This window comes from Nannospalax galili, unplaced genomic scaffold (assembly GCF_000622305.1).
Source record: "Nannospalax galili isolate Female #2095 unplaced genomic scaffold, S.galili_v1.0 scaffold1382, whole genome shotgun sequence".
NCBI classification, from domain to species: Eukaryota; Metazoa; Chordata; class Mammalia; order Rodentia; family Spalacidae; genus Nannospalax; species Nannospalax galili.
In genome coordinates, this window is record NW_008348397.1 from 570,915 (window position 1) to 595,354 (window position 24,440).

The 24,440-nt window shown below is 46.1% G+C and overlaps 2 protein-coding genes and 1 pseudogene across 4 annotated transcripts in view; 1 reads left to right on the plus strand and 2 right to left on the minus strand.

The window, feature by feature from the left end:
* Positions 1-14,760, minus strand: part of Pip4k2b (phosphatidylinositol-5-phosphate 4-kinase type 2 beta) — a 34,638-nt gene extending 19,878 nt beyond the window's left edge. The window contains exons 1-2 of one of the 2 annotated variants that reach the window (XM_008845275.1): positions 14,429-14,760; positions 1,532-1,629 (exon numbers count right to left, since the gene is read on the minus strand). In XM_008845275.1, coding sequence (XP_008843497.1) covers positions 1,532-1,629; positions 14,429-14,587 — 257 coding nt within the window. In that variant the 5' untranslated portion in view covers positions 14,588-14,760. The remainder of the gene's footprint in view (positions 1-1,531; positions 1,630-14,428) is intronic. The other variant, XM_029569445.1, reaches the window with a different exon arrangement.
* A 1,945-nt stretch (positions 14,761-16,705) lies between these two features.
* Positions 16,706-24,440, minus strand: part of Cwc25 (CWC25 spliceosome associated protein homolog) — a 32,952-nt gene continuing 25,217 nt past the window's right edge. Inside the window, exons 9-10 of one of the 2 annotated variants that reach the window (XM_008845276.3) lie at positions 18,294-18,455; positions 16,706-17,802 (exon numbers count right to left, since the gene is read on the minus strand). In XM_008845276.3, the coding sequence (XP_008843498.1) occupies positions 17,688-17,802; positions 18,294-18,455 (277 nt within the window). In that variant the 3' untranslated portion in view covers positions 16,706-17,687. The remainder of the gene's footprint in view (positions 17,803-18,293; positions 18,456-24,440) is intronic. The other variant, XM_029569464.1, reaches the window with a different exon arrangement.
* Positions 23,908-24,008, plus strand: LOC115072395 (annotated as a pseudogene).

Consider the following 24,440-nt stretch of genomic DNA (forward strand, 5'->3'; position numbering starts at 1 on the left):
CAACTCAGACGCCTAGAAAGGGAAAGAACCACCAGGAAATAAAGGTTCTTTCCAAGCCTCCATCTTTACAGTGGTACTCTGCCAAGGGCTCTCATCTACACAGAAGCTGCTCTGGCTAGTCTAAGATTACAGACTTCCTGAAAATAAAAATGAAAGGCTCCTCCTGAAGCCTATTTACAGGCCTTATCACATAAACAGCTGTTGAAAGGGACAAAAACAATGAAGATGAAAGAAAAGAGATCAGGCACTCTGCTCGAGACAAGATATGAAGTGGGACCAAAGGGAAGGGGGCACAATGCCTGCTCCTGGAGCCCTGACTTCGGGGAACACTACCACCTTTGCCTGCCTGGAGGAGGAGGGCTGCCTCTCCTTCCTTAGGTGGCCACTTAGGAGGTGGCAATTCTGAAGAGACAGCTTCTAGAACAAGATGTTATTACTTACTATGGCAGAAAGAGGCCACTAAGAGATGTTCTGGAATCAAGCTTTTCTTCTGGGTTAACAGTCTGAGAAAGGTGGGGTGACAGCCCAGCTGGTGAGGTGGTGGACCACAGGACAAGGAGAACAGACCCAGGAGGAACATGCAGAAGAGCAGGATGGGAACACCCAAAGTTTCTGGGGTGGGTAGCCCATGGTGAGATGTAAAATTACGTCCTCAAAAAGGCTCAGAAGCCAGGAGTGGTGACTTGCAACTGTAACCCTCAGCACTTGGAGAGAGAGAGGTAGAGGCAGGAAGATTACCAAGAGTTTGAGGCCATTTTAGATTATAGAGTGAGATCCAGGCCAGCCTGGACTAAGCTAGCAGGTATGCCATGGTGACATACACCTGTAATCCCAGCACTTAGAAGGCAAAGGCAGGAGGATCACTGTAAGTTCAAGGCCACCCTGGTCTATATAGTGCGTTGCAGGCCAAGCTGTTACTATACAGACAAACCCTGTCTCAAAATATGGACTAACAAACAAAACAAGGGCTTAGAGCAGGCCCCCAACTGTGCTAGGCAAGAGATGACTGCTGGAAGGTCTCCAAAAATATCAAGACAACCTCCAGACATTGGTCCAAGAAGCCACAAGGTCAAAAATGACCTTTGGGTAGTATCTTTCAATACTATGTTAAGCTTGTGGTTTGCACACAGGTGGGAGAACAAAAAGTTTGGCTACATCCCAGGCCAGGAAGCCCAGCAGCTTCCTGCCTCAGACCCGGATAAGACAGAGCCCCTGCTGCAGCTGCACACCAGATACCTCAGCTCCCAGCAGCCTGCTTCTCCAGAGCTGACCCTAGATGAATCACCTGGGGCCCAGTCACATGCCCCAAGGGACACTGGAGATAGGCTGCTAATGGAGTGGGATGATGAGGCAATGCAGGGGGGCAACACATTAATAAACGCATTTTCCAGGCCTATTTGTCAACTCTTCAGCACGTATGCTTACGATACAATGTCAGGTGCTTGATTGGTTCCCCATGCATGAGGTTTTAGAAGCTTGAAGAAGAAAAGAACTGTCCACAAAACGTAATCCCACCCAGGAGACCACTTACTTATTGAAGAGATGATTGTCCACCTTGATCTTGCTGTAGGCTTTGAAGTCATCTGGCATTAGCATGACAGGGACAGGAACATTGCTCAGCTCATTGATCTGTGAAGCAAGGGGAAAGTGAGGCTCTCAGTCAGGAAGTCACCTGCCCGAGAGACAATATGCTACAATGTAGAATGCTACCATCCATCCAGAGTCTCTCCCTGTTCTGTTTTTCTCTGGAATAAGTTCCCAGCCTCACCTCCATCTATTCAAAATCTCCTTTTTCTGGTAAGTTGCAGCTCCAAAGGAACCTGTTCCGTGAAGCTTTCTTCCATAATCCTTAGGCCACCCACATATGGTACTTAATGCTTACAAGCCCCACAGCCTGCCAGACCTCAGCTAGGAAACAACATATTACTGATCTTTGTTTCTGTTCTTTCCAGGGCTGGGGATCATATCCAGGACCTTGCACATGCCAGGCCATACTACTGCTACTGATCTTTCTCGCAAAGATCATTAGTTGACCTTTGGGGGGCTCCACAATGGCACTATTACTTGCAACATGGCAGTTAATAAATATTTGTCAACTGCAATAAAGGGATTAATGAATAAATGTCCTAAAACCTTGGTGCATATTAATTGAAGCTTCTGAATACCTTAATACAAACTGAGGGTCACTCAAGAAATAAGTTCATAGTAAGAAAAAAGCTGGGTGGATCTGTGTGGGTGTAACGTGTATCTCCAAAGTAAAGGATTAAATTCAAAGGGAGCAGAGGATGAAGACATTGGCCCCTGGCTCACTCTGACCCTTCTGATGAAAGCAGGACCAGTGGCCCACACCATGACCTGTTTATGCTGAACTGGGGGGAGGCCTTGCTCCTACTGAGCATGAGCCTTCTTCAATGTCTTTCATCACCCTCAGGAAGCAGACTTCTGAATGGGGAGCTGGCTCCCCATTGGTGTAGAGCTGAAGGCAGATTCTGTACTTCCCCATGCTGTTTAGGCAATCAGTGGTCTAATTAGCCACAGATGTCCTCTCCCATCACACCAGAGTATTTGACATTTGACCTTCAACCCAGTTGCCACTAATACATTCAGGATTTACAGAGGAAACCTTAGTCTCATGACCTAATGGATTGGGGGTGAGGGGCACAGCCTTGTGTCTCCCAGACACTTTCCTTGCAAATCCTCTATTATCTACAGGAGGCCCCATGTGGCAGGGAGGGAATAATCTACAGTCATTAGAACACCACCAGGGGCACAAATGGGGAAAATGGCATTTAATTTGCTGCTCCTTTTATGCTCTAAACCTTTTTTACTTAGAAACATCAGAAGATGGAGTAAGTTTCAAGTTAATTGGGCCAGTAAAGCACACCTTCTCAGAGGTGGTGAAAAGCCCAATGCATTTGTGGGCAAGTTGAGGAAGGTAGAGGCGGGTAAATACTCAACTAACTGCCAGCAAAACCTTGACTGGGATAGACACAAAAGCATAACTCAAGTGATTCCATTTACATGAACTCTAGAACAGGAGTTCTAGAAATCACACACAACACTGCCTGGGTAGGCTGGAGATTACCACGTGTAAAAGGCTATATAAGAAGTATGTTCCAGGGCTGGAGAGATGGTTCAGTGTTAAGAGCACTGACTGCTCTTGCAGAGGACCCAGGTTCAATTCCCAGCACCCACATGGTGGCTACAAACCATCCTTAACCCCAGTTCCAGGGGAATCTGAAGCCCTCTTCTGACCTCTGTGACATTACAGGACATGGGTGCACTCACATACATGCAGGCAATACACTCATACACATAAAATAAAAATAATAAAATATTTTTTAAAAAAAGAAGTATGTGGGGCTGGAGAGATGGCTCAGTGGTTAAGAACACTGGTCTCTTGCAGAAGACCTGGGTTTGAATCCCAGCACCCACATGGCAGCTAACAACTGTCCGTAACTCCAGTCCCAGGGGATCCGATAGCCTCTTCTGACCTCCAGGGGCACTGCACAACATGGGTGCACTTACACACATGCAGGCAATACATGCATACACATAAAATAAAAATAATAAATAAATAATAAAAAAAAAGAAGTATGTTCCAAGCCTGGAGAGGTGGCTCAGTGGTTAAGAGCACTAACTGTTCTGCAGGGGACCTGGGTTTGGTCCCCAGCACCCACATGGTGGTTAACAACGGTCAGTAACTCCAGTTCCAGAGGATCCAGCACCCTTTTTTGGCCACTAGGGGCACTGCACACATAGGTACACTTACATACATGCAGACAAAACACACACATAAAAAAATTAAAAGAAAAAAGAGAAGCCAGGCACATACCTTTACCCACCCCTTGGGAGGCAGAGACAAGTGAAGCTCTGTGAGTTTGAGGCCAGCCTGGTCTACATTGTGAGTTCCAGGCCAGCTGGGGCTATAAGAGACCCTGTCTCAAAAAGACCAGAAAAAAGAGGGGGCTGGAGAGATGGCTCAGCAGTTAAGAGCACTGGCTCTTCTTGCAGAGGACCCGGGTTTGATTCCTAGCACCCACATGGCAACTAAGAACTATCCATAACTCTAGTTCCAAAGGATCTGACACCCTCTTCTGACCTACCTTCAGGCATTGCATGAAACAGGTGCACTTACATACATGCAGGCAACACACTCATACACATAAAACAAAAATAGGGCTGGAGAGATGGCTCAGTGGTTAAGAACACTGGATGCTTTTGCAAAAGACCTAGGTTTAAATCCCAGCACACACATGGTGGCTAATAGCCATCCGTAACTACAGTGGTCTTCTGTCCTCCAAGGGCACTGCATGACACAGATGCACTTACATACATGCAGACAATACACTCATACACATAAAAACAAAAAAAAGAAACATGTTCCAGAGTGACTGAAATTACCTAAGACCAGGTTTGGTGGCACACACCTGTAATCCTAGCACGTGGGAAACGGAAGAAAAAAGATCAAGTGTTCAAGGCCAATTGGACTAAATGAGACCCTGTCTCAAAAACAAAACAAAACAAAAAGCTGGGGATATAGCTCAGTGGTAGAACACTTGACTAGTATGTTCAAGGCCCTAGGTTCAATCCTCATGACTACTGAAAAAAAAATCTAACTGTTGCTTGGGATGATGGTTAAATGAGTGTAAAATATGGACACCAAAAGTCAGCAAACTGTACACTTAAAATGTGTGCATTTTATATGTACAGCTATCCTTGATAGAGAAAATTTCACAGTTCACAATGTGTAATGACCTTTATTGGCTGAATGTTCCATTAGTCAAAAGAGTCACAACTGCATTGCAGGGATGCTCATAAGAGAACTTGACTCAGATCTGTGTCTACACAGGAAACCATTCCATTTCCTTGTTTTTCTGCCATCAGAAACAATTCATGGTAGCTATCCTATTTCCTTTTTCCTGGCATACCAAGCCTTGTTGTAAAAGTTAAAGGAGAAACAGACACTCAGAAGGCTGAAGCAGGGGGACCTCTGGTTCAAGGCCAGCCTGGGATATACAGCAAGACTCTATCTGAAAAATAATTAAGAACAGGGTGAGATGGTGCATGCCTGTGATCCTTTCTGGTACTTAGAAAGCACAGGTAGAGGCAGAGGCAGAGGCAGGAGGATGCTGAGTTAAGAGGCCAGCCTGGGCTATAGTGAGACAAATGAGCAAGCATTAAAAACAAAGAGGCCATACAGAAAAAGGAATTCAGGGTTCTTATATATTCTTGACTTTTCTTTTTTGAGACACTATCTTCCTATGTAGCCCTGGCTGGTCTGGAATTCACTACGTAGTCCAGGCTGGCCTAAGACTTGTATCCTACCGTCTCTGCTGTGTGTGTGTGTGTGTGTTTTGCCTGCACTGTACTCATGTCATATAATGCTCTTGGGAGTCCAGAAGAGGGCTTCAGACCCCCTGGAACTAGAGTTAGAGACTTGTTAGCCACCGATGAGTGCTGGGAACTAAATCTGGATCCTCTGCAAGACTCTGTGTGTTCCCTGTGTTGGAGTTACAGGCAGTTGAGAGCCACCCCATGTGGGTGCTGGGAAAGGAACGCTCAAGTACTCTAGAAGAGCAGAAAAGCACTTAGTTACTGAGCCATCTCTCTAGCCCTCTGTGTAACTCCTACTGCAATACAGTTTAAATGGTTGTAGTCAGCTTTCAGTTCCAACTTCATCTTTATTATTGAGTATACAACTAATAACAGAACTTTTTTTTTTTTTTTTGTCTTTTTGAGACAGGGTCTCCCTGTAGCCCCAGCTGGCCTGGAACTCTATGAAGACCAGGCTGACCTTAAACTTACAGAGATCCACCTGCCTCTGCCTCCAGAATGCTGGGATTAAAGGCATGTGCCACCATACCCAGCCTATAACAGTTTTTTGTGTTTTTTTTGTCTTTTTTTTGAGACAGGGTCTCCTTGTAGTCCCAGCTGACCTGAACTCACTATGTAGACCAGGCTGGCCTTGAACTCACAATGATCTGCCTGCCTCTGCCTCCCAAGTGCTGGGACTAAAGGTGTGCGCCACCATGCCTGGCCATAACAGAACTTTTTTTAACTCAGATAATATGTTGGTAAACAATCCATATCCCAACTACTTAGACTCACCTTTCATTCCACAGAGTCATGTATAGATGGTGATTCACTCTAGGGATCAGCAGTACTTTTTTTTTTTTTAGTTGTACTAAATTTTATATCCCCAGAGAGCTTGATTCAAATTTCAACTGAACAGTACTTATTGGAATAGCTACTATATGCTTCATTCTATGTTAGGTATGTGTGTGGAAGAGGGAGTATGAGGGGAAAATGTTGTGTTCACACAACAGGAGGCTTATGCTTCTATCAGGGAGATGAGACAAGCCACAGACACACTGAATCTAGAATATACAAATAATTAAGCAAGACACGGATAATGGAGAAGCATGGAGATGAGCAGGGGTTCTGACGGCAGCCACCTGGCCCTCACACACCCGCTACAGGCAGGGTACCTCAGCCTCTCCTGGCATTGCCAAGAACACTTGACACTGGAAGAATCTACAGAAAGATCATGCTGCACCTCTGCTTAAAAATCTTCCATAGCTCCTCACCAACCTCAGGGTAAAGCTTTAATTCCTTTGCCTGGCACTTAACACTTTTCCTGATTGGGTTTAGTCTCTGCCAAACTTCTACTCAACTGACTATATGCCAGGAGTGTGCCAGAAGCTAGGGACACACAAAACAAAAAGGCTTCGTTTCCCTTTGGCTGGGAAGACAGACAACAAGTAACCAAAACAGTGTGATGAGTACTGAAACTGTGTTATACAGAAAGGGAGATAAAAAACAGGTTAAGAGATGACTGATTCTGCCCAGGAGTGGGAATGAGAGGGCTGATTGCTAGAGGAAGCAGCAGAGAAATACATTTGCAAAAGTCCTTGGATACTTCTCCAAAAAACAAGAGGAAGGGAATTCCAAGGGGTAGGAACGGCCATCGCCAAGCTTTGGGGCTGTGAAATGCAGTGTGCAGTTCAGGAATAGTGAGAGTTTGTGCAGGCATATGTGGGTGGGTAGAGGGCAGCCCACAGGTCACGAGGGTAAGGAGTGGAGGAAGATGATATGGGAGACATGTTCTTTTTTTTTTTTTTTTTTTTTTTTTTTTGGTCTTTTTGAGACAGGGTCTCCCTGTAGCCCCAGCTGTCCTGGAACTCACTATGTAGGCCAAGCTGGCCTTGAACTCACAGAGATCCGCCTGCCTCTGCCTCTTGAGTGCTGGGATTAAAGGCGTGCGCCACCACGCCCAGCTTTTTTAACTTTTAAAAAAAATTTTATTTTTTTATTTTATGGGTATGCATGTACTGCCTACATGTAGCTAAGTGCACCCGTGTCGTGCAAGACCCTTGGAGGTCAGAGAGGCTGTTGGATCCCCTGGGACTGGAGTTAATAGACAGTTGTTAGCTGCCATGTGGGTGCTGGGATTTGAACCTGGCTCTCTTGCAAGAACAACAAGTTGAGCCATCTCTCCAGCCCCAGGAGACATGTTCTAAATTTTAAGAAATAACAACTAGCTGGCCTGGTGATGCAGGCCTGTAGTCCCAGCTGTGTTAAGAGCACTTGCCTAGCATGCACAAGGCTCTACGTTCAATACCCAGTAACATAAAAGATTAACCAATTAAAGTAACAGCTGCTTATATTGATTAAATGCCTGTCAATAGGCTAGTGCTTTCTAACATTGCAATATCACTATATTTAATGAATTTTCTGTTCTATGCTTTTTTTCCCTTTTTACATTTTTACCTATTTGTGTGCATGTGTAAGTGACACAACATATGTATGGTGAAGACAACTTGTGGGAGTCAGTTCTCTCCTTCCACCATGTGTATCCCAGGGATTGAGCTTAAGTCATCATGCTTGGCAGCAAGCACCCTTACCTTCTGAGCCATCTTGCTCTAGCCCCTATGCTCTGATTTCTTTCTTTCTTCTTTTTTTTTGGTCTTTGTGAGATGGTCTCCCTGTTACCCCAGCTTGCTTGGAACTCACTATGTAGACCATGCTGGCCTTGAACTCAGATCACCTGCCTCTGCCTCTGCCTCACAAGTGCTGGGATTAAAGGTGAGAGCCACCATGCCTGGCTATACTCTGATTTCTAACATCAGGTCAAAACATAAAAGATTACTAATCTTGGCTGGGCATGGTGGCTCACGCCTTTAATCCCAGCACTCGGGAGGCAGAGGCAGGTGGATCTTTGTGAGTTCGAGGCCAGCCTGGTCTACATAGTGAGTTCCAGGACAGCTAGGGCTACAAGGAGACCCTGTCTCAAAAAGACAAAAAAAAAAAAAAAGATTACTAATCTTGGGGCCGGAGAGATGGTACAGGGTTTAAGAGCACTGACTGCTCTTGCAGAGGACCGGGGTTTGATTCCCAGCACCCACATGGCAGCTAACAACTGTCCTTAATTCCAGTTTCAGGAGAATCTGATGCCCCCTTCTAACCTCTGCAGCACTGCATGGCACAAGTGTACTCACATACATGCAGGCAATACATTCATACACATAAAATAAAAATAATACATAAAATATTGAAAAAAGATTACTAATCTTAGCTGGGCATGTACTGAGCTATACAATACTTCCTAAGGGTAGCTCTCTTGCCTAGCATAGTGTTTTCCATTCTTTGTCTCTCTCATAACAATCATACAAGGAAAATGTTATGCCCACTTCGTGGAAAATGAAACTCAGCAAACAAACAAACAAAAATGCTCCAAGCCAGGTAGGGTGGCACACACCTTTAATCCCAGCACTTGGGAGGCAGAGGCAGATGGATCTCTGGGAGTTCAAGGCCAGCCTGGTCTATATATTGAGTTCCAGACCAGATGGGGCTATAGGGAGACCCTGTCTCAATAACAAAACAACAACAACAACAACAACAAAAAAAAACACAAACAAACTGCTCCAAAGCACACTATAAATAAAAGGCACAGCCTGAGTTTGAACTTAGACTCATCTACAGAATGATAAAGTTAGACTTAACTATGTAGCAGTGGGAAGCCTTCTCAGGTTTAAGTCAGGAGTTTACACAATCGATACATGGGAGATACTGAAAAATAACTCTGGGATTCTGGGATGAAAATCAAGTAAGGGTGGGGCTGGAGAGATGGCTCAGTGGTTAAGAACACTGGTTGTTCTTGTAGAAGACCTGGGTTTGAATCCCAGCACCCACATGGCAGCTAACAACTGTCCATAACTCCAATTCCAGGGGTTCCGATGGCCTCTTCTGACCTCTGTGGGCATTGCACGACATGGGTGTACATGCAGGCAATACAGTCATACACAGGAAATAAAAATAATAAATAAAATATTTTTAAAAAATCAAGTAAGGGCTGGAGAATGTGAACAGGCAGGAAGTGCAATTATAGGACCATTATAATAGTCCATGATCAACAAAGGCCAAGAGAATCATGGAGATCCGGCTAAATGTCAGTCTGTCTTGAGAGTCTCTGGGCTTCCCCCAGGTTGAATTAATTACTCATTCTTCTATGCGTCTTTACAACCTAAACTTTAGATTCATTTCAGTCATTATTTCTTTACATGTCTGATTTCTTCCCTTGTCTGTAAGTCCTAGAAGGAAGAAACTATCTTATGCATTTTTACTTGGCTAGAACAAAACAGTTGCTCTATAAATGTTGAGTGGAAGGATGGATGGGCAGAAAAAGAAAGGAGTTAGAGCCTGAAAGATGAAGGCTAGCAGTAAGATGAACACCGGGGAGACAAGCAGCCCAAGGGGACTGTGCCAAAGTCTTTCCGTCTGAAGGATGGGAAGGAAGGTAAAGATTAGCCGCCGAGGCTATGGCCAGACTGTGAAGCCTCAAGTGCCAGAAAGAGAAAAATAAATTTTATTTGGTACACAAGGGGAACAACTGAAAGTTTAGCAGCAGGCAAGGTTCTGCCGAACTGATGTGATAGGAAGATATGTGTTTACTCTACAGTCTCTGCACATTCCTGAGCCAATCTCTTTCCTTCAGCAGCATTAGCTGCATCATGGAATGCAAACTCATTCCAATAGGTTAAGTGCAACACATTGGAAAGGTAAATCTCACCTCACATAAGTGACTTTTGGATTATCCACATGATTAACTCTATGAGCCATGAGTGTAAATAATGAAGAGGCTAATCAAGCTGAGTAAGAAGCAAGGCTAGACCTTGGGGCACTGGGGAAGTAGAAGCCAGAGGATTACAAGTGTAAGAACAAGCCAGGCCTACACAGTGAAACGCTTGTCTCCAAGAAAAAAAGTAAGCTGAAACCCAGCCATGGTGGTGGATGCCTTTGATCCCAGCAATTGTGGGAGGTAGAGGCAAGCAGATCTCTGTGAGATAGAGGCCAGCCGGGTCTACATAGGGGGTTCCAGGTCAGCTGGGGTTACAGAGAGACCCTATCTGAAAAAAAAAAAACAGAGCAGAACAAACTCTGAAATCCTCCTTGGGGGCTAGAGAGATGCTCAGTGGTTAAAAGCTTGCTGCTCTTCCAGAAGACCTGAGTTCAGTTTCCAGGACCGAGGTAGCTCCCAAACTCCTGTAACTCTAGCTCCAGGGGATCTGATGCCCTCTTCTGGCCTCTGTGGTTATCCAAACACATGCACATACACAGACACACATACATACATACAAATAAAAATAAATCTTTTTTAAAAAGTGGAGGGACTAGAGAGATGGCTCAGCTATTAGGAGCACCAGCTGCTCTTGCAGAGGACCTGGGTTCAGTTCCCAGCACCCACATGGCAAGACGGCTAACAACTGTCCATATTCCAGTTCCAGGGGAATCCAATACCCTCTCTGACCTCCGCAGGCACTGCACAACAGGGGTGCACTTACATACATGTAGGCAATACACTTATACACAAAAAATAAAACATAATAAAAATGAAAAACAAACAAACAAATGAATATAGTTAAACAGTTCAATAGTAGAATGCTTGCCCACTGTGTACAAAGCTCTAGATTCATATCCTAGGACTATACACCCCCAAAAAGGCACAATTTGTTTTCAAATGCAAAGGGGTTTAACAGACATTCTCCAAAGAAAATATACAATGACCACTACTTGTGGAAAAATGGTTAACAATAGCAACTAGAGAATCAAAATCAAAATCACAATGAGATACTGTTTCATACCAACTAGAAAAGGCAGTAAAGGGGCAGGAGAGATGGTTCAGTGGTTAAGAGCACTGACTGCCCTTGCAGAGGACCCAGGTTCGATTCCCAGCACCCACATGGTGGCTACAAACCGTCCTTAGCTCCAGTTCTAGGGGAATCTGAAGCCCTCTTCTGACTTCTGCAACATTTTATGACATGGGTGCACTCACATACAAGCAGGCAATACACTCATACACATAAAATAAAAATAATAAAATATTTTTTTAAAAAAAGAAAGAAAGCAGTAAAGTGCTGACTAGGATCTGGAGAAATTTGAACCCTCACTGCTGGTGGAAATGTACAATGGTGTAGGCACTCTGAGAATGGCTGGCAGTTTCTCAAATGAGTAAATACAAAGTTGCCATCAGCTGCACTCCTCCTCCTGAGGCTACACACTACCTGGTTCCTTAAATTACCAACAAACACCACATAGGTCAGCCTCCCTGGGTCTATGTGTTCTTTGAAAGAGTATCCATTTCTCGAATTCCAGACCCTTTGAACTACTATCCTTTCCTTACGAGTTCTTCCCTGTCAGGTTTTAAGTCTTGATTTTTCTTTTTGTCTTCTACCCACTTTTCTTCCATAGAGACCAGGGGCTTGCATGACTTATCCAAGCACTCCTATGACAACACTGAGTTCAAATGCTTCTCTTAACAAAACAAAAAAATTAACTAATGTTTAAAAAAGGCCTGTATTAAGCCAGGTGTTGGTGGCACATGCTTTTAGTCCCAGCACTTGGGAAGCAGAGGCAGGCGGATCTCTGTGAGTTCAAGGCCAGCCTGATTTACACAGTGAGTTCCAGGTCAGCTGGGGATACAGAGAGATCCTGTCCCAAAATTAAAAAAAAAAGGCCTGTATTTTCCACTCAGAAGTAAACCAACTGACTCATGAGAGGGCAACTGGATTTTGTTATGGGTACATATATGCATTCATATCCAATACACTATTTTAGCTACAGCCCAAGATGACTAAAGCATCAACGTATCAACGTCTGAAAAACTGAAGAACCAAAGAAAAGATGGTATCTGAAACCTTAGATGGCAAAGGTATTACAGGAAGCTTCTGGGAGAGAGAACCTCCAAGAAAGGCTAGCAATACACCAGGAACACAGTGATCCTGACCCTACAGAGAAATGGCAAGATCTTATCACCTTTGGGGTACTGTCTCCATGTCCCAGATGATGACACTGAACCTCTACACCTTACTGTAGGCCAGGGTTAAGAATAAAGCACATGACTACCTGACCTCCAAGCTCACCTGTCCAGGACAGTAGTGCTTGCCCTCCTTCCACGGCCAGAAGCATCATGCTTAGATGCAAGGATCTTGCTTACAGTCAATGCTCTGCCAGGTAGCCCCTCAAGCTTTCTTAAAAGTTATCAAGAAAAACGGTGACCGCCATATCTACCTGCCACTCAGAGGCTTCTAGCCCACATCTGTACAGACTTATTGCCTGCCCATTAGAAAACCAAACACCAAGCACACTCAAAGCTACTGGCATGCACAGCAGGCACACACCCCAGAGCACACAATCAGGTTGTCTACCAAGACCATACACTCATCTCTCCTGGCTCATGGCTGAGGGACCAAAAGGAACAAGAAACTTGCCACTCATGCACCACTATCAACCAACAGAGCACCTTGGTGCTGGACAAGGAACTGCATCTTACTGGGACCACAGGCGAACTACACCTCTACCAAAGGCCTGTTTCACGTGTGAAATGAGGGACCCGAAGTTCCTCCCAGCTAGCTGTCATTACCTCACAGACAGGATGCTTTCTAGTGAGAAGCAGGATGTTGAACAAAATTAAGGACTGGCTTCCAGAAAGGGACACAGGGTTCACATTTTGCTGACCCAGTTTCCTTCAAAATGTCAGATGACCCCAGAGGCAGCAGGAAGTAGGAGGGCTGGTGGTATAGAGCAGCTCTTGAGGTCTGTGTGCTACCCCAGCACACTCCCTCTACCCTGTCAGGATGCTCATTATACACAGTGATGACAAGGAAAAGGGTAGCCTGCCCAAGCTCAGGAGGCCAACAAGGACCTCACATACACACGAGCTCTTCTACATCAGATGTAGAGGTCTAACACTCTGGTTCAGGCTGAGGATCCTCAATCTCCAGCCAAAGGCATCTCTAGGTCTTCTACCAAAGCCATGCAAAGGGGAGTCTTGCTGGCCCTGGGCCCTTTGGTCAGTGTTTGGTCTTATGGGCAATTTCAAGTGTTCAGAAAAGCCAGGGAGTCTAAATAATTCTGAAATCCACAGGAGACCCAAAGCTGTACTGTCCTCACTCCAAACTTCTAGTCGGTGGTTAGTGCTTCAGGTCCTTATACTTCCTCTGCTTGTTCCCAGTACGGGGACCCTCAAGAGTGGGTCAGAAGGCAAGGAGCAAGTGGAGGAGGAAGAGGACAGACCCTAAACAAACAGCACATAAACAAAGCCAGCCAGCTCAGTGTCCACAGCCAACTTCCTGACAGAGGCTACTGGACAATCTCAAGGCACCCAGGACCCGGGGGCACCACTCATCTAAGACAAGGATCACCATTATCACATCCTAGAAAAGCATACAAAAGACAAGAAGTCAACATGTCTTTGGAATGAGCACCACGGAAGAATGGGGAAGACACATTTCTCCTATGAGTAGTAATCTGAAGCAGGTCTACACTCCCGCAGGCCTTAGTTCAGTGTTCACTCTTCTCCCTCGCCCAAGGGGACCCAAGTAAAGTGTCTGTGGTTCAGGGAAACCTCTACTTTTCCAGTTAGTACTTCCTCATCAAAAAGAAAAAAGAAAGAAGCCAGAGAGGATAGCCAGGTTGATAAGGAGGCCTGGAGGATGGGAATTTGAGCAGCCACACCAACCAAATGACCACGAACAGGCAGGCCAATGCCACTTGCCCTGTCAACTGGGCTATGATCTGGGAGCCAGCTACAAGGGACAAGGGGAGTAAGCCATGCAACAAACAGGAGGAGGTGAGAAGCGGCAGCGGCGCCTGCATGCAGGCCTTCCCCTGGAGCTCCGGGGGTTGCACCGAGAGAGCACCCGGACGCAGGAAGCCAGAGGGGCTGGAGCAAAGGGGGCGATGCCGACGATATCCACCACGAGGACACCAGGCCTCGCGTGGCGAGCGGGGAGTGCACGCCCGGCCGGACAGCGTGCAAGGGTGGGCGGGCAAGCAAGCCGCTCGGCGGAGGGGTGGCAGGCGTCACCCACGGGGCGAGCGTGGCGAGGACCGGGGCTGCCGGGGCGCGCACAGGGGAGCTGGTTACCGTGTGGTTCACCCCCCACATCAGGACGCTGAGGATCGGCTCGCTGGCCCGGAATAGCTTCACTTTCTGGCACACGAAATGCTTCTTCTTGGTCTTGGTTTTGCTGGCGCTCAGCGGCGCCACCGCCACCGCCGTGGTGCTGGTGCAGTTGGACGACATGCCCGGGGCGGCGGCGGCGGCGAAAGGGGGGGTGGCGGAGACAGCTTACCAGCGAGCGGCCCCAGGCCTCCCCCAAACCGATCCCCACCCCCGCTGCCTCACCGAGCCATGGTCGCGCCCGTCCCGTTACCTCCCCACCCCGCCCCGGTGGTTGCGTCCGTCCCACGCCCCGCAAAAAAAAGCCCACACCGCCCGCCGGCTCCAGGCCTCCCCTCCTCCCGGGAATGGTCCCGCCCGCCCGGGAGGCTGCGTCCGCCCCGCCCGCCCCTCCTCCCCCGGCCTGACAGGAGACTGGCCGGCCTAGCGCGCCGCAGCGACGAGGGGAGGAGGGAGGGCGGCCTTGCTGCCCAGCGCGGGAAGGGCTCCCTGCTCGGGGCCCAAGCCCGGGTTTGGCCCGTTCCCTCAACTTAAGAACCCAAGATGGCGGCAGCGCCACAGCTCCGGGAGGGGAGGGGCCGAAATGCGAGGAGGGTGGGTCGTACCATCGCCATCCCGGGGGAGAGAGGAGGTGCCCGGGCGAGGGGAAGGAAGTCCAGCCTGGAAACCCAGGGAACGCCCCCTCGCTCCACCCAAGAGCGGAGCTTCCCCCACCCCTTGGGCCGAGGGCGCGCGACACACGGCGGGGCACGCCCCCTTTCCCCGGGGCCAATGAGAGGGGCAGACCGGGAGCTCTAGGTTTTATGAATGGACCGCGCGCCCACCCACCTACAGCCTGGCCTGCACTGGCGGAGGAGCGAGTTTAGAGATAGCCAGCACCAATAGACACCTATCTTAAAAAACCGTGCCATCCCACGCTTTATTACATAATTCCTCTTGGACGAAGGAGCTCTATATTCGACCCAGATCACGGATCAAATACTCTTGTGAGGGAATATGAAAATTTGTTACCGTGCACGTGGTTGCTCTTTATACAGTTACAAAAATAAATGTAGCCTTTATTACCAAGTAATAAAATAAGAACCATAATTAACCGTAGCACAGAGCATCAGGAGGAAGTGATTAAATGAATAATGTTACATTCTTTGGGAGCGAGGGGCGCTGGACTGGGTTTTGAGCCTTAGGGAATGGCATTTTAGTGCTCCAAAATCAAAAGCCAAGCTGGGCAAAGGTGGCAATTAGAGGAGGCAGAGGCAAGCAGATCTCTGTGAGATAGAGGCCAGCCGGGTCTACATAGGGGGTTCCAGGTCAACTGGGGTTACAGAGAGACCCTATCTGAAAAAAACAGAGCAGAACAAACTGAAATCCTCCTTCGGGGCTGGAGAGATGCTCAGTGGTTAAAAGCTTGCTGCTCTTCCAGAAGACCTGAGTTCAGTTTCCAGGACCCAGGTAGCTCCCAAACTCCTGTAACTCTAGCTCCAGGGGATCTGATGCTCTCTTCTGGCCTCTGTGGGTATCCACACACATGCACATACACAGACACACACATACATACATACATACATACATACATACAAAAATAAATCTTTTTTAAAAAAGTGGAGGGACTAGAGAGATGGCTTAGCCATTAGGAGCACTGGCTGCTCTTGCAGAGGACCTGGGTTCAGTTCCCAGCACCCACATGGCAAGACGGCTAACAACTGTCCATACTCCAGTTCCAGGGGAATCCAACACCCTCTCTGACCTCCGCAGGCATTGCAGAGAGGTAAGTCCACATGGGTGCACTTACATACATGCAGGCAATACAGGTATACACATAAAATAATAAATAAAATATTTTTTAAAAAACAAGGAAGCTGGATGTGGTGGTACACATCTTTAATCCCAGCACTCATGAGGCAGAGGCAGGATCTCTGTGAGTTCAAGGCCAACCTGGTCTACATAGTGAGCCTCCAGGCCAGCTGGAGCTTCAGGGAGACCCTGTCTCAAAAAGACTAAAAAATAATAAAAAATAAAAAACAAGGAAAAAAGGGGCATGGTGGTGCACACCTTAGTCTTAGCACTTGGGAGGCAGAGGCAGGTGGAAAAGCAAAAATGAAGCTAGGAAGCTGGACTTGGTGGCCCATACCTATAAGCCTAGCAACTTGGGAGGTACAGGCAGGAGGATCAGAAGCTCAAAGGGAGTTTAGGGCTAGCCTAGGCTACATGAAACCCTGTCTCAAAATCAAAGAAACAAAAATAGCCAGGAACAGCTTCCATTTTATTTTCTTTTAGGAGCCAAGGAGGATGCTGGCAAATGCCCTGACCCCTAAATCTTTTGACTGCTCCACTGGGCTGCCCAATATACACTCTAACAGAAGAGGATATATACCCTAGGCAGGTGTGTCCAACCTCAAGCTGTGGATAGCTATGAATGCAGCCTAACACATTTGCAGATGACAAAATCATGTCCAAATGTTGAAAGATTTAGATACCCCTGTAAGTCTATCAATAACCCCAAGCTCCTCCCAAACCTGCCTGAGTCAGAGAGAAAAATAAGCTAACCTACCTTACTGTATTACTTTCTGACACGGTTCAATGTAGCTTTATACACAGTAAAATCATCAAACAAAATATTCTCACAAAGCTAACTTTTTAAAAAAAGAATATAAAAAAGTATACATTTGTACATATGCACATTATAATTTTACAGTTCAAAGACCAAAGTTAATTCATTTAGAGCTTTCTGTAGTTTTCTCTTCTGGCTTTGTCACTCTCTTGGCTCTGCCTGACACTATTCTGTCACATAATCTAAATCAAGTATGTTCATTTATCCCTGTAAGCACTATCTATCTGGGTGGCTATGGAGAGAGGTGCCTGGAAGGTCTAATTCCACTGAAGCAGTGGACCAGATCCATTCACAAAGGTGGAGGGCAGACGTGTGACAAGCATCCCAAGCCCAGGAAGTAGCCTTCCAGAGCATGATGAGAACCCACTGCCTGCCCACTGAACACACAGCCAAAACCCACTGTGCACCCAGAGAAAGTTCCTGAGGGTCCCAGAATCAAGTCACGTTGTTTTTTAAAGGATGTAAGATGTTTCAGGAATCAATGGACAAGGGGCACTTTGAACAGTGGCGGCTTTTCATCCATAGAAGCCATTTGAACTCTTATAAAGAGAAATTTTAAGGGATCAGCAGCCTCCCTGGAAAATCCAGGAAAATCAGTAAGTGAAGGGATGCTTTTCATTTTTTCATAAAGTTCTTCTCCAAAGCTACTGAGGTTCTCTGTAGAGAATGGATGTTGCGTTTCACCCGGTCCTCCAAGGAGGAAGTAGATGCACTCTCTAGCTTCATATGGCTGGGGAGAAAAAGACAGGTAAATGGCAATCAAAGCATTTTTTTCAACTGGTCAACTCTGGCAGAATTAGAAGAAACAGGTTGGTAGCCAGAAACCAGCTGCAGAAACACAAGTTCTTTTAAACCCATGAAGACAATTTTCAAATGATTCCATCTGGAAGCAGATTTTTAAAAAATCCGTAAGGGAAAATTCATCTGTTTTGGAAAACAAGTCAAGTCTCATTGGAAAAAGGTTTTCTGAGCCATAAATTCTTACATAAAAGGAAAGCCAAGGAATTTCAGTGATTTAGGAAAAATACCAATCACTTTCCTCTCCTTCAAATAAAAGATCTCCCACTATCTGGCTAGAAGCTGGGTGCAGAACCAAAAGTGGCCCCAAGGCTGAGCTCTGTTCTCTGGTCAGAACTGAACACCAGCCCCCAGCAGTGAGCCTGCTACCAGATAGCTTCCTGGAGTCAGTCAGGTGGGGGCCCCAAGCAGAAGTTGCCTTACTGGATGAACTTGCCATCCCGAGGGTCCAACTTCTCCAGCCTCCGCTCGCGCTCATCTTCCCTGGCATGCCTCTTAAGGGTATTCAGCCTCTCCTCTTCCCTCCACTTAGCATTTTCCATCATCTCCTGTCGTTTCCGCTCTAGTTCCTCTGCTGAGAGTTTTCTGTTGAGCACAAAAACCATCCTATTGGTTCTACCTCTTTCCCCACAAAAATCAGCAGCATGGGGAGATAGAACATTCAGGTAGATCTCTGGAGACTTGGCAGCTCATGGCTCTCTCCAAGGAAATATGAGGCATAATTCCACTCCAAAACAAGCTTCCTTCCTTCTGACACCTTGGTCAGGTGGTAACAAGCAAATTACAAATACTTTTAGTGAAAGAGTCCATAATCTCAGTCAATAATCTCTAGGGTAATTATTTTCAAACAACAAATATGAAATAAACAGAGCTAATCAAGAGCTTAACCTTATAACAAATAGATCTTCACCACTTAGTAACTTACAGAACAGAGGATGGGGTTATCCATGTGATTTTTGATAACTATTGCCTCAGAAAAGATACTTAAAAATTCATGGATGAGGGCTGGGGAGATGTCTCAGTGGGTAAGAGTGCTTGCTGTAGGCCAGGTGTAGTGGTGCATGTCTTTAATCCCAGCACTAGGGAGGCAGAAGCAAGCGGATCTCTGTGAGTTCAAGGCCAGCCTGGTCTACATAGCAAGTTCCAAGCCAGCTGGGGCTACAGGGAGACCCTGACTCAAAAGGCCAAAAAAAAAAAAGCACTTGCTATGCAAGCATGAGGACCTGAGTTTAAATCCCCAGCACCTATGTAAAATCTGGACATGGCTGCACATGCCTGGAACCCCAGAGTTGAGAGGCAGAAATAGGCAGGTCCTAGGAGTTGGCTGACCAGTTAGCCTAGGCAAAACATCAAGTTTCAGCTTCAGTGAGAGACCCTGTCTCAAGGGAATACGGGTGAGAACACAATCTCCTCCTCTAGCCTCCACATGGACAAGCATGTACACACACACACTATACACCACACACAAATTCATGGCTACAGCCCAAGAACGTACTGCTTTAAGACAAAGCTAAATGCTAGTAACCTGACTTAACTTAAACTCAGAAAGTATTATAAATAGCTCTTTTCCCCTGGCATTCCTACTGAATGAAATTGAGCCAAAAAAAGGAAGTGACCAGCCAGTTTAATCATCACTCAACAATGTCAGACATCCAAATCCACTGCTTCTTAAATAGGCTGTTTTATAGTTTGTGACACACAGATTTTTTTTTTTTTTTTTTTTTTTTTTTTTTTTTTATATTCTATAAACAAAACTGCGGGAACTCACTTTGTAGACCAGGCTGGCCTTGACCTCACAGAGATCCACGTGCCTCTGCCTCCCTAGTACAGGGATTAAAGGCATGCACCACCACGCCCAGCTTACAGATTACTCTTTAAAAGGAAAAAAATGATTGTGTCATTTTTAAGTGCCCATTTGGAGAAATAAACTAAAATATTAAAACATGACATTTAGCAGGGCGTGGTGGTGCATGCCTTGAATCTCAGCGCTTAAGCGGCAGAGGTAGATGAATCTCTGCAAGGCCAGCCTGGTTTACATAGTAAGCTCCAGGCCAGATGGGGCTTTGGGAAACCCTGCCTCAAAAACACCTAAACAAAACAAAACACAACAAAACAAAATATGACATTTAACTAGTCATAGTAACTATGCTCCCTGTCAAAAACACTTATCTGGCCTAGTGTAGTAGTATATGCCTTTAATCTCAGTACTCAGGAAGCAGAGGCAGGCAGATCTCTGTGACATCAAGGCCAGCCTGGTCTATATAGTAAGTTCCAGGATAGCTGGGTCTACAGTAAAACCCTACCTCAAAAACCAATAAGGGGCTGGAGAGATGGCTCTGCGGTTAAGGGCACTGGCTGTTCTTACAGAGGACCTGGGTTTGTTTCCCAGCACCCACATGGCAACTAACAACCATCTGTAGCTCCACTTCCAGGAGATCCAACATTCTCTTCTGATCTCCATGGATACTGCATGACACGGGTTCCCATGCCTTTAGTCCCAACACTTGGGAAGCAGAGGCTGGCAGATCTCTGTGAGTTTGAGGCCAGCCTGGTCTACATAAGTGAGTTCCAGGCCAGCTGGGGCTACAGGGAGACCCTGTCTCAAAAAGACAAAAAAAAAAGAAAAAAACAAAACAAAACAACAAAAATAAATAAATAAATAAATAAATAAATAAGGGCTAGACAGATGTCTCAGTGGTTAAGAGTACTGCTACTGTTGCAGAGGACCTGGGTTTAATTCCTAGCACCTTCACGGCAGCTAACAACTGTCTGTAACTCCAGTTCCAGGGGAATCTGATGCCCTCTTCTGACCGCTGCAGGCACCTGCATAACATGGGTGTATTTACATACATGCAGGCAATACACAAATATACATAAAATAAAAAATAATAAATTTTTGTGTGTGTGTCTTTTTGAGACAGGGTCTCCCTGTAGCCCCAGCTGTCCTTGAACTCACAGAGATCTGCCTGCCTCTGCCTCCCAAGTGTTGGGACCAAAGGTGTACGCCACCATACCTGGCATAAAATATTTTTTAAAAACCAAATAAATAGCCAGGCATGGTGGCGACACCTTTAATCCCAGCACTTGGGAGGCATAGGCAGGTGGATAGATTTCTGTGCGTTCAAGGCCAGCCTGGTCTTCATAGCAAATCCAGGCCAGCTGTGGCTCCAGGGAGACAATGTTTCAAAAAGACAAAAAAAAAAACCCCTCAAAAACAAATAAACATAACAGGGGCTGGAGAGATGGCTCAGTGCCAAGAATATTTGCTGTTCCTGCAGAGAACCTGAATCCAGTTCCCAATACTCACATAGCAGCTCACAACTAACTCCAACTAACTAACTCCAGCTTCAGGGGATCCACAACCCTCTTCTGGCCTCTGCAGGCACTACATATGTGTGGTGCACATACATGCAGGCAAAACAAGCATACACATAAAATATTTTAAAAAACAAAATATCATTCCACTAAATAAAATATGGTAAAGTGCCAAATGTGGTAGCTCACACCTATAATCTTAGCACTTCAGAGGCTATGGCAGAAGTGCTGAGAATTCGAGGCCAGCCTGGGTTACAGAGGAAATCCTATGTGACTATAAAACCCACTGAGTGTAAGAGGTGGAAGAACTGTTGGAAGATGGAAGTAGATGAAGGAGACTGGAAAAAACTGAATCCAAAGTGGACTTGGTACACAATCCAAGAAAGACTCCAGGATGACAGGTACTAAGTACTTCAGAAATGGTGAAGAGGGGTTGGGGAGATGGCTCATTGAGCAAGAACGCTAGCTGTACAGCATGAGGACCTGAATTCAAATCCTTGGACCTCTTTACAACTCCAGATGTGATCATACTCACCTGTAGTGCTATGGGGGACAGAGACACTGGTCACTAGCTCAGCTCCAGGTTCAGTGACTCTCTCAAGAGACAAAGTCAGAGAGTGATAGCACAATACAGTCATCCTCCTGTAGCCTGCTGGGGCACGCAACCACATGTATACACCACACTCATACACACAAATAAAGAAGAGAAAAAGAAATGGCAAGGAGGTGCAGAGCTAGAAACAAAGGGGTTCATTTAAAGAATACTTTATCTATTGTTACTTTATGTGTATAAGTGTATTGCCTATATGCATATAAGTGCACCTATGTCATATAATGCCCACAGAAGTCAGAAGACAGCTTCAGATCCCCTGAGAGGAGTTACAAATGGTTATTAGCTGCCATGTGGTGCTGGAAATAGAACCCAGGTCCTCTGCAACAGCTGCCAGTGCTCTTAACTGTTGAACCATCTCTCTAGTTCCCAAAGGGGTTCATTTAAAATCTGTACCAGAAGCTGGCCACAGTGGCCAGCTCAAGGCCAACCCAGACTACATAGTGAGTTTAAGGCTATTGTGGGTTACATGAGACCATGTCTAAAACAAAAAAAAAAAACCAAAAAAAACAAAAAAAGAAACCCAGCGTCAGACAGAGTCTCTCTGTAGCCCCAGCTGGCCTGGAACTCATTATGTAGACCAAGCTAGCCTAAATGTCACAGAGATCTGCCTGCCTCTGCCACCCAAGAACAGGGTTTAAAGGTGTGTACCACCACGCCCATCTTAAAAGAACAGTTTGTATTTTTTTTATTTCTTGTCTTTTTGAGACAGGGTCTCCCTGTAGCCCCAGCTGTCCTGGAACTCACTATGTAGACCAGTCTGGCCTCAAACTCAAAGATCCGCCTGCCTCTGCCTCCCGAGTGGTGGGATTAAGGGCATGAGCCACCATGCCTGGCCTTTTTTTCTTTTTTGGGAAGAAATTTTTTTAAGACAGGCAGCCATTGCCTTTGAGTAGGGTATTGACACATGCTACTATTCCTCCTCTTAAACTTTTCCTTTGTTTTTTTGAAAACAAAGTTTTACTATACAGCCCACGGTGCTTTCAAACTGGAGGTGATCCTCATCTTAGCCACCTGAGTGCAGGGATTACAGGTGTGCACCACCACAAAGGGCCCAAACAGTTTCTAAGTATACGCGTGTGTGCACACATGCCTATGGAGGTCAGGGGTGGACTTCCATGTCTTTCTCAGTTGTTCTGCATGTTATTGTTTGAGGTAGGTTCTCTCAGTGAACCTGAAGCTTACTGATTCAGCTAGACTAGATAGCAGCAAGCCTGAGACATCTTCCTGTATCTACCTCTCTGTGTTATACAATGCCCATGGAGGTCAGAAGAGGACATCAGAGCCCCTGGAACTGGAATTACAGATGGTGTTATCCACCATATGGGTGCTGGGACCCAAATACAGGTCCTGTGCAAGAGCAACCAGTGTTTAGTGTTTTTAACCTCTGAGCCAAACAGCTTTTGAGACAGTCAAAAAGCTATCTCAAGACCCATGCATGAGCTGGGTATGGTGGCACATGCCTTTAATCCCACCACTCAGGAGGCAGAGACAGGCAGATCTCTGTGAGTTCAAGGCAAGCCTGGTCTACATAGTGAGCTCCAAGCCAGCTGAGGCAACAGGGAGACCCTGTCTTAAGAAAAGACCATAAAACAAACAAACCAATAAACTGCCAGGCATGGTGGCACATACCTTTAATTCCAACATTTAGAAAGCAAAGTGAAGTGGATCTCTGTGAGTTTGAAGCCAGCCTGAAATACAAAGCAATTCCTGACCAGCCAGGGCTACATAATGAGACCCTGTCTCAAAGAAACAAAGCAAGGGTCTAAAGAGATGGCTCAGCAGTTAAGAGCACCCACATGACAGCTAACAACTGTCCACAACTCCAGTTCCAGGGGATCCAACACCCTCTTCTCACCTCTGTGGGCACTGCACCACACAGGTGCACTTACATACATGCAAGTAATACACACATACACATAAAATTAAAATTAAAAAAAAAAAAAAAAAAAGCCGGGTGTGGTAGCACATGCCTTTAATCCCAGCACTTGGGAGGCAGAGGTAGGTGGATCTTTGTGAGTTCAAGGCCAGCCTGGTATACATGGTAAATTCCAGGACAGCTGGGGCTACAGGGAGACCCTGTCTTAAAAAAACAAACAAACAAAAAAAGCAGTGCTCACTTTGGCAGCACATATACTAAAATTGGAACAATACAGAGAAAGCTTGGCCCCTGCGCAAGGATGACACAAATTCGTGAAGCATTCCATATTTTTTGGGACGGGGGGGCAGGCACGGTGGTGCACATAGTGAGTTCCAGGACAGCTGGGGCTATAAGGAGACCCTATCTCAAAAAGACGAGAAAAAAGCAAAACAAAACACCAACAAAGTTGACCAGGGCTGGCAGAGTGCTTGCCTGGTTTGATTCCTAATGCCACATAAACTAGGCATGGTGGTATATGCCTGTAATCTCAGCACTTAGGAGAGGCAAAAGGATCAGAGTTCAAGGTCATCCTTGAACTTGGCCAGACTTGGATACAGGAGATTCTTTCCTTAAAAAAAAAAAAAAAGTTGGGCTGGGCTTGGTGGCACAGGCCTTTAATCCCAGCACTTGGGAGGCAGAGGCAGGTGGATCTCTGTGAGTTCAAGGCCAGCCTGGTCTACATAGTGAGTTCCAGGTCAGCTGGGGCTACAGGGAGACCCTGTCT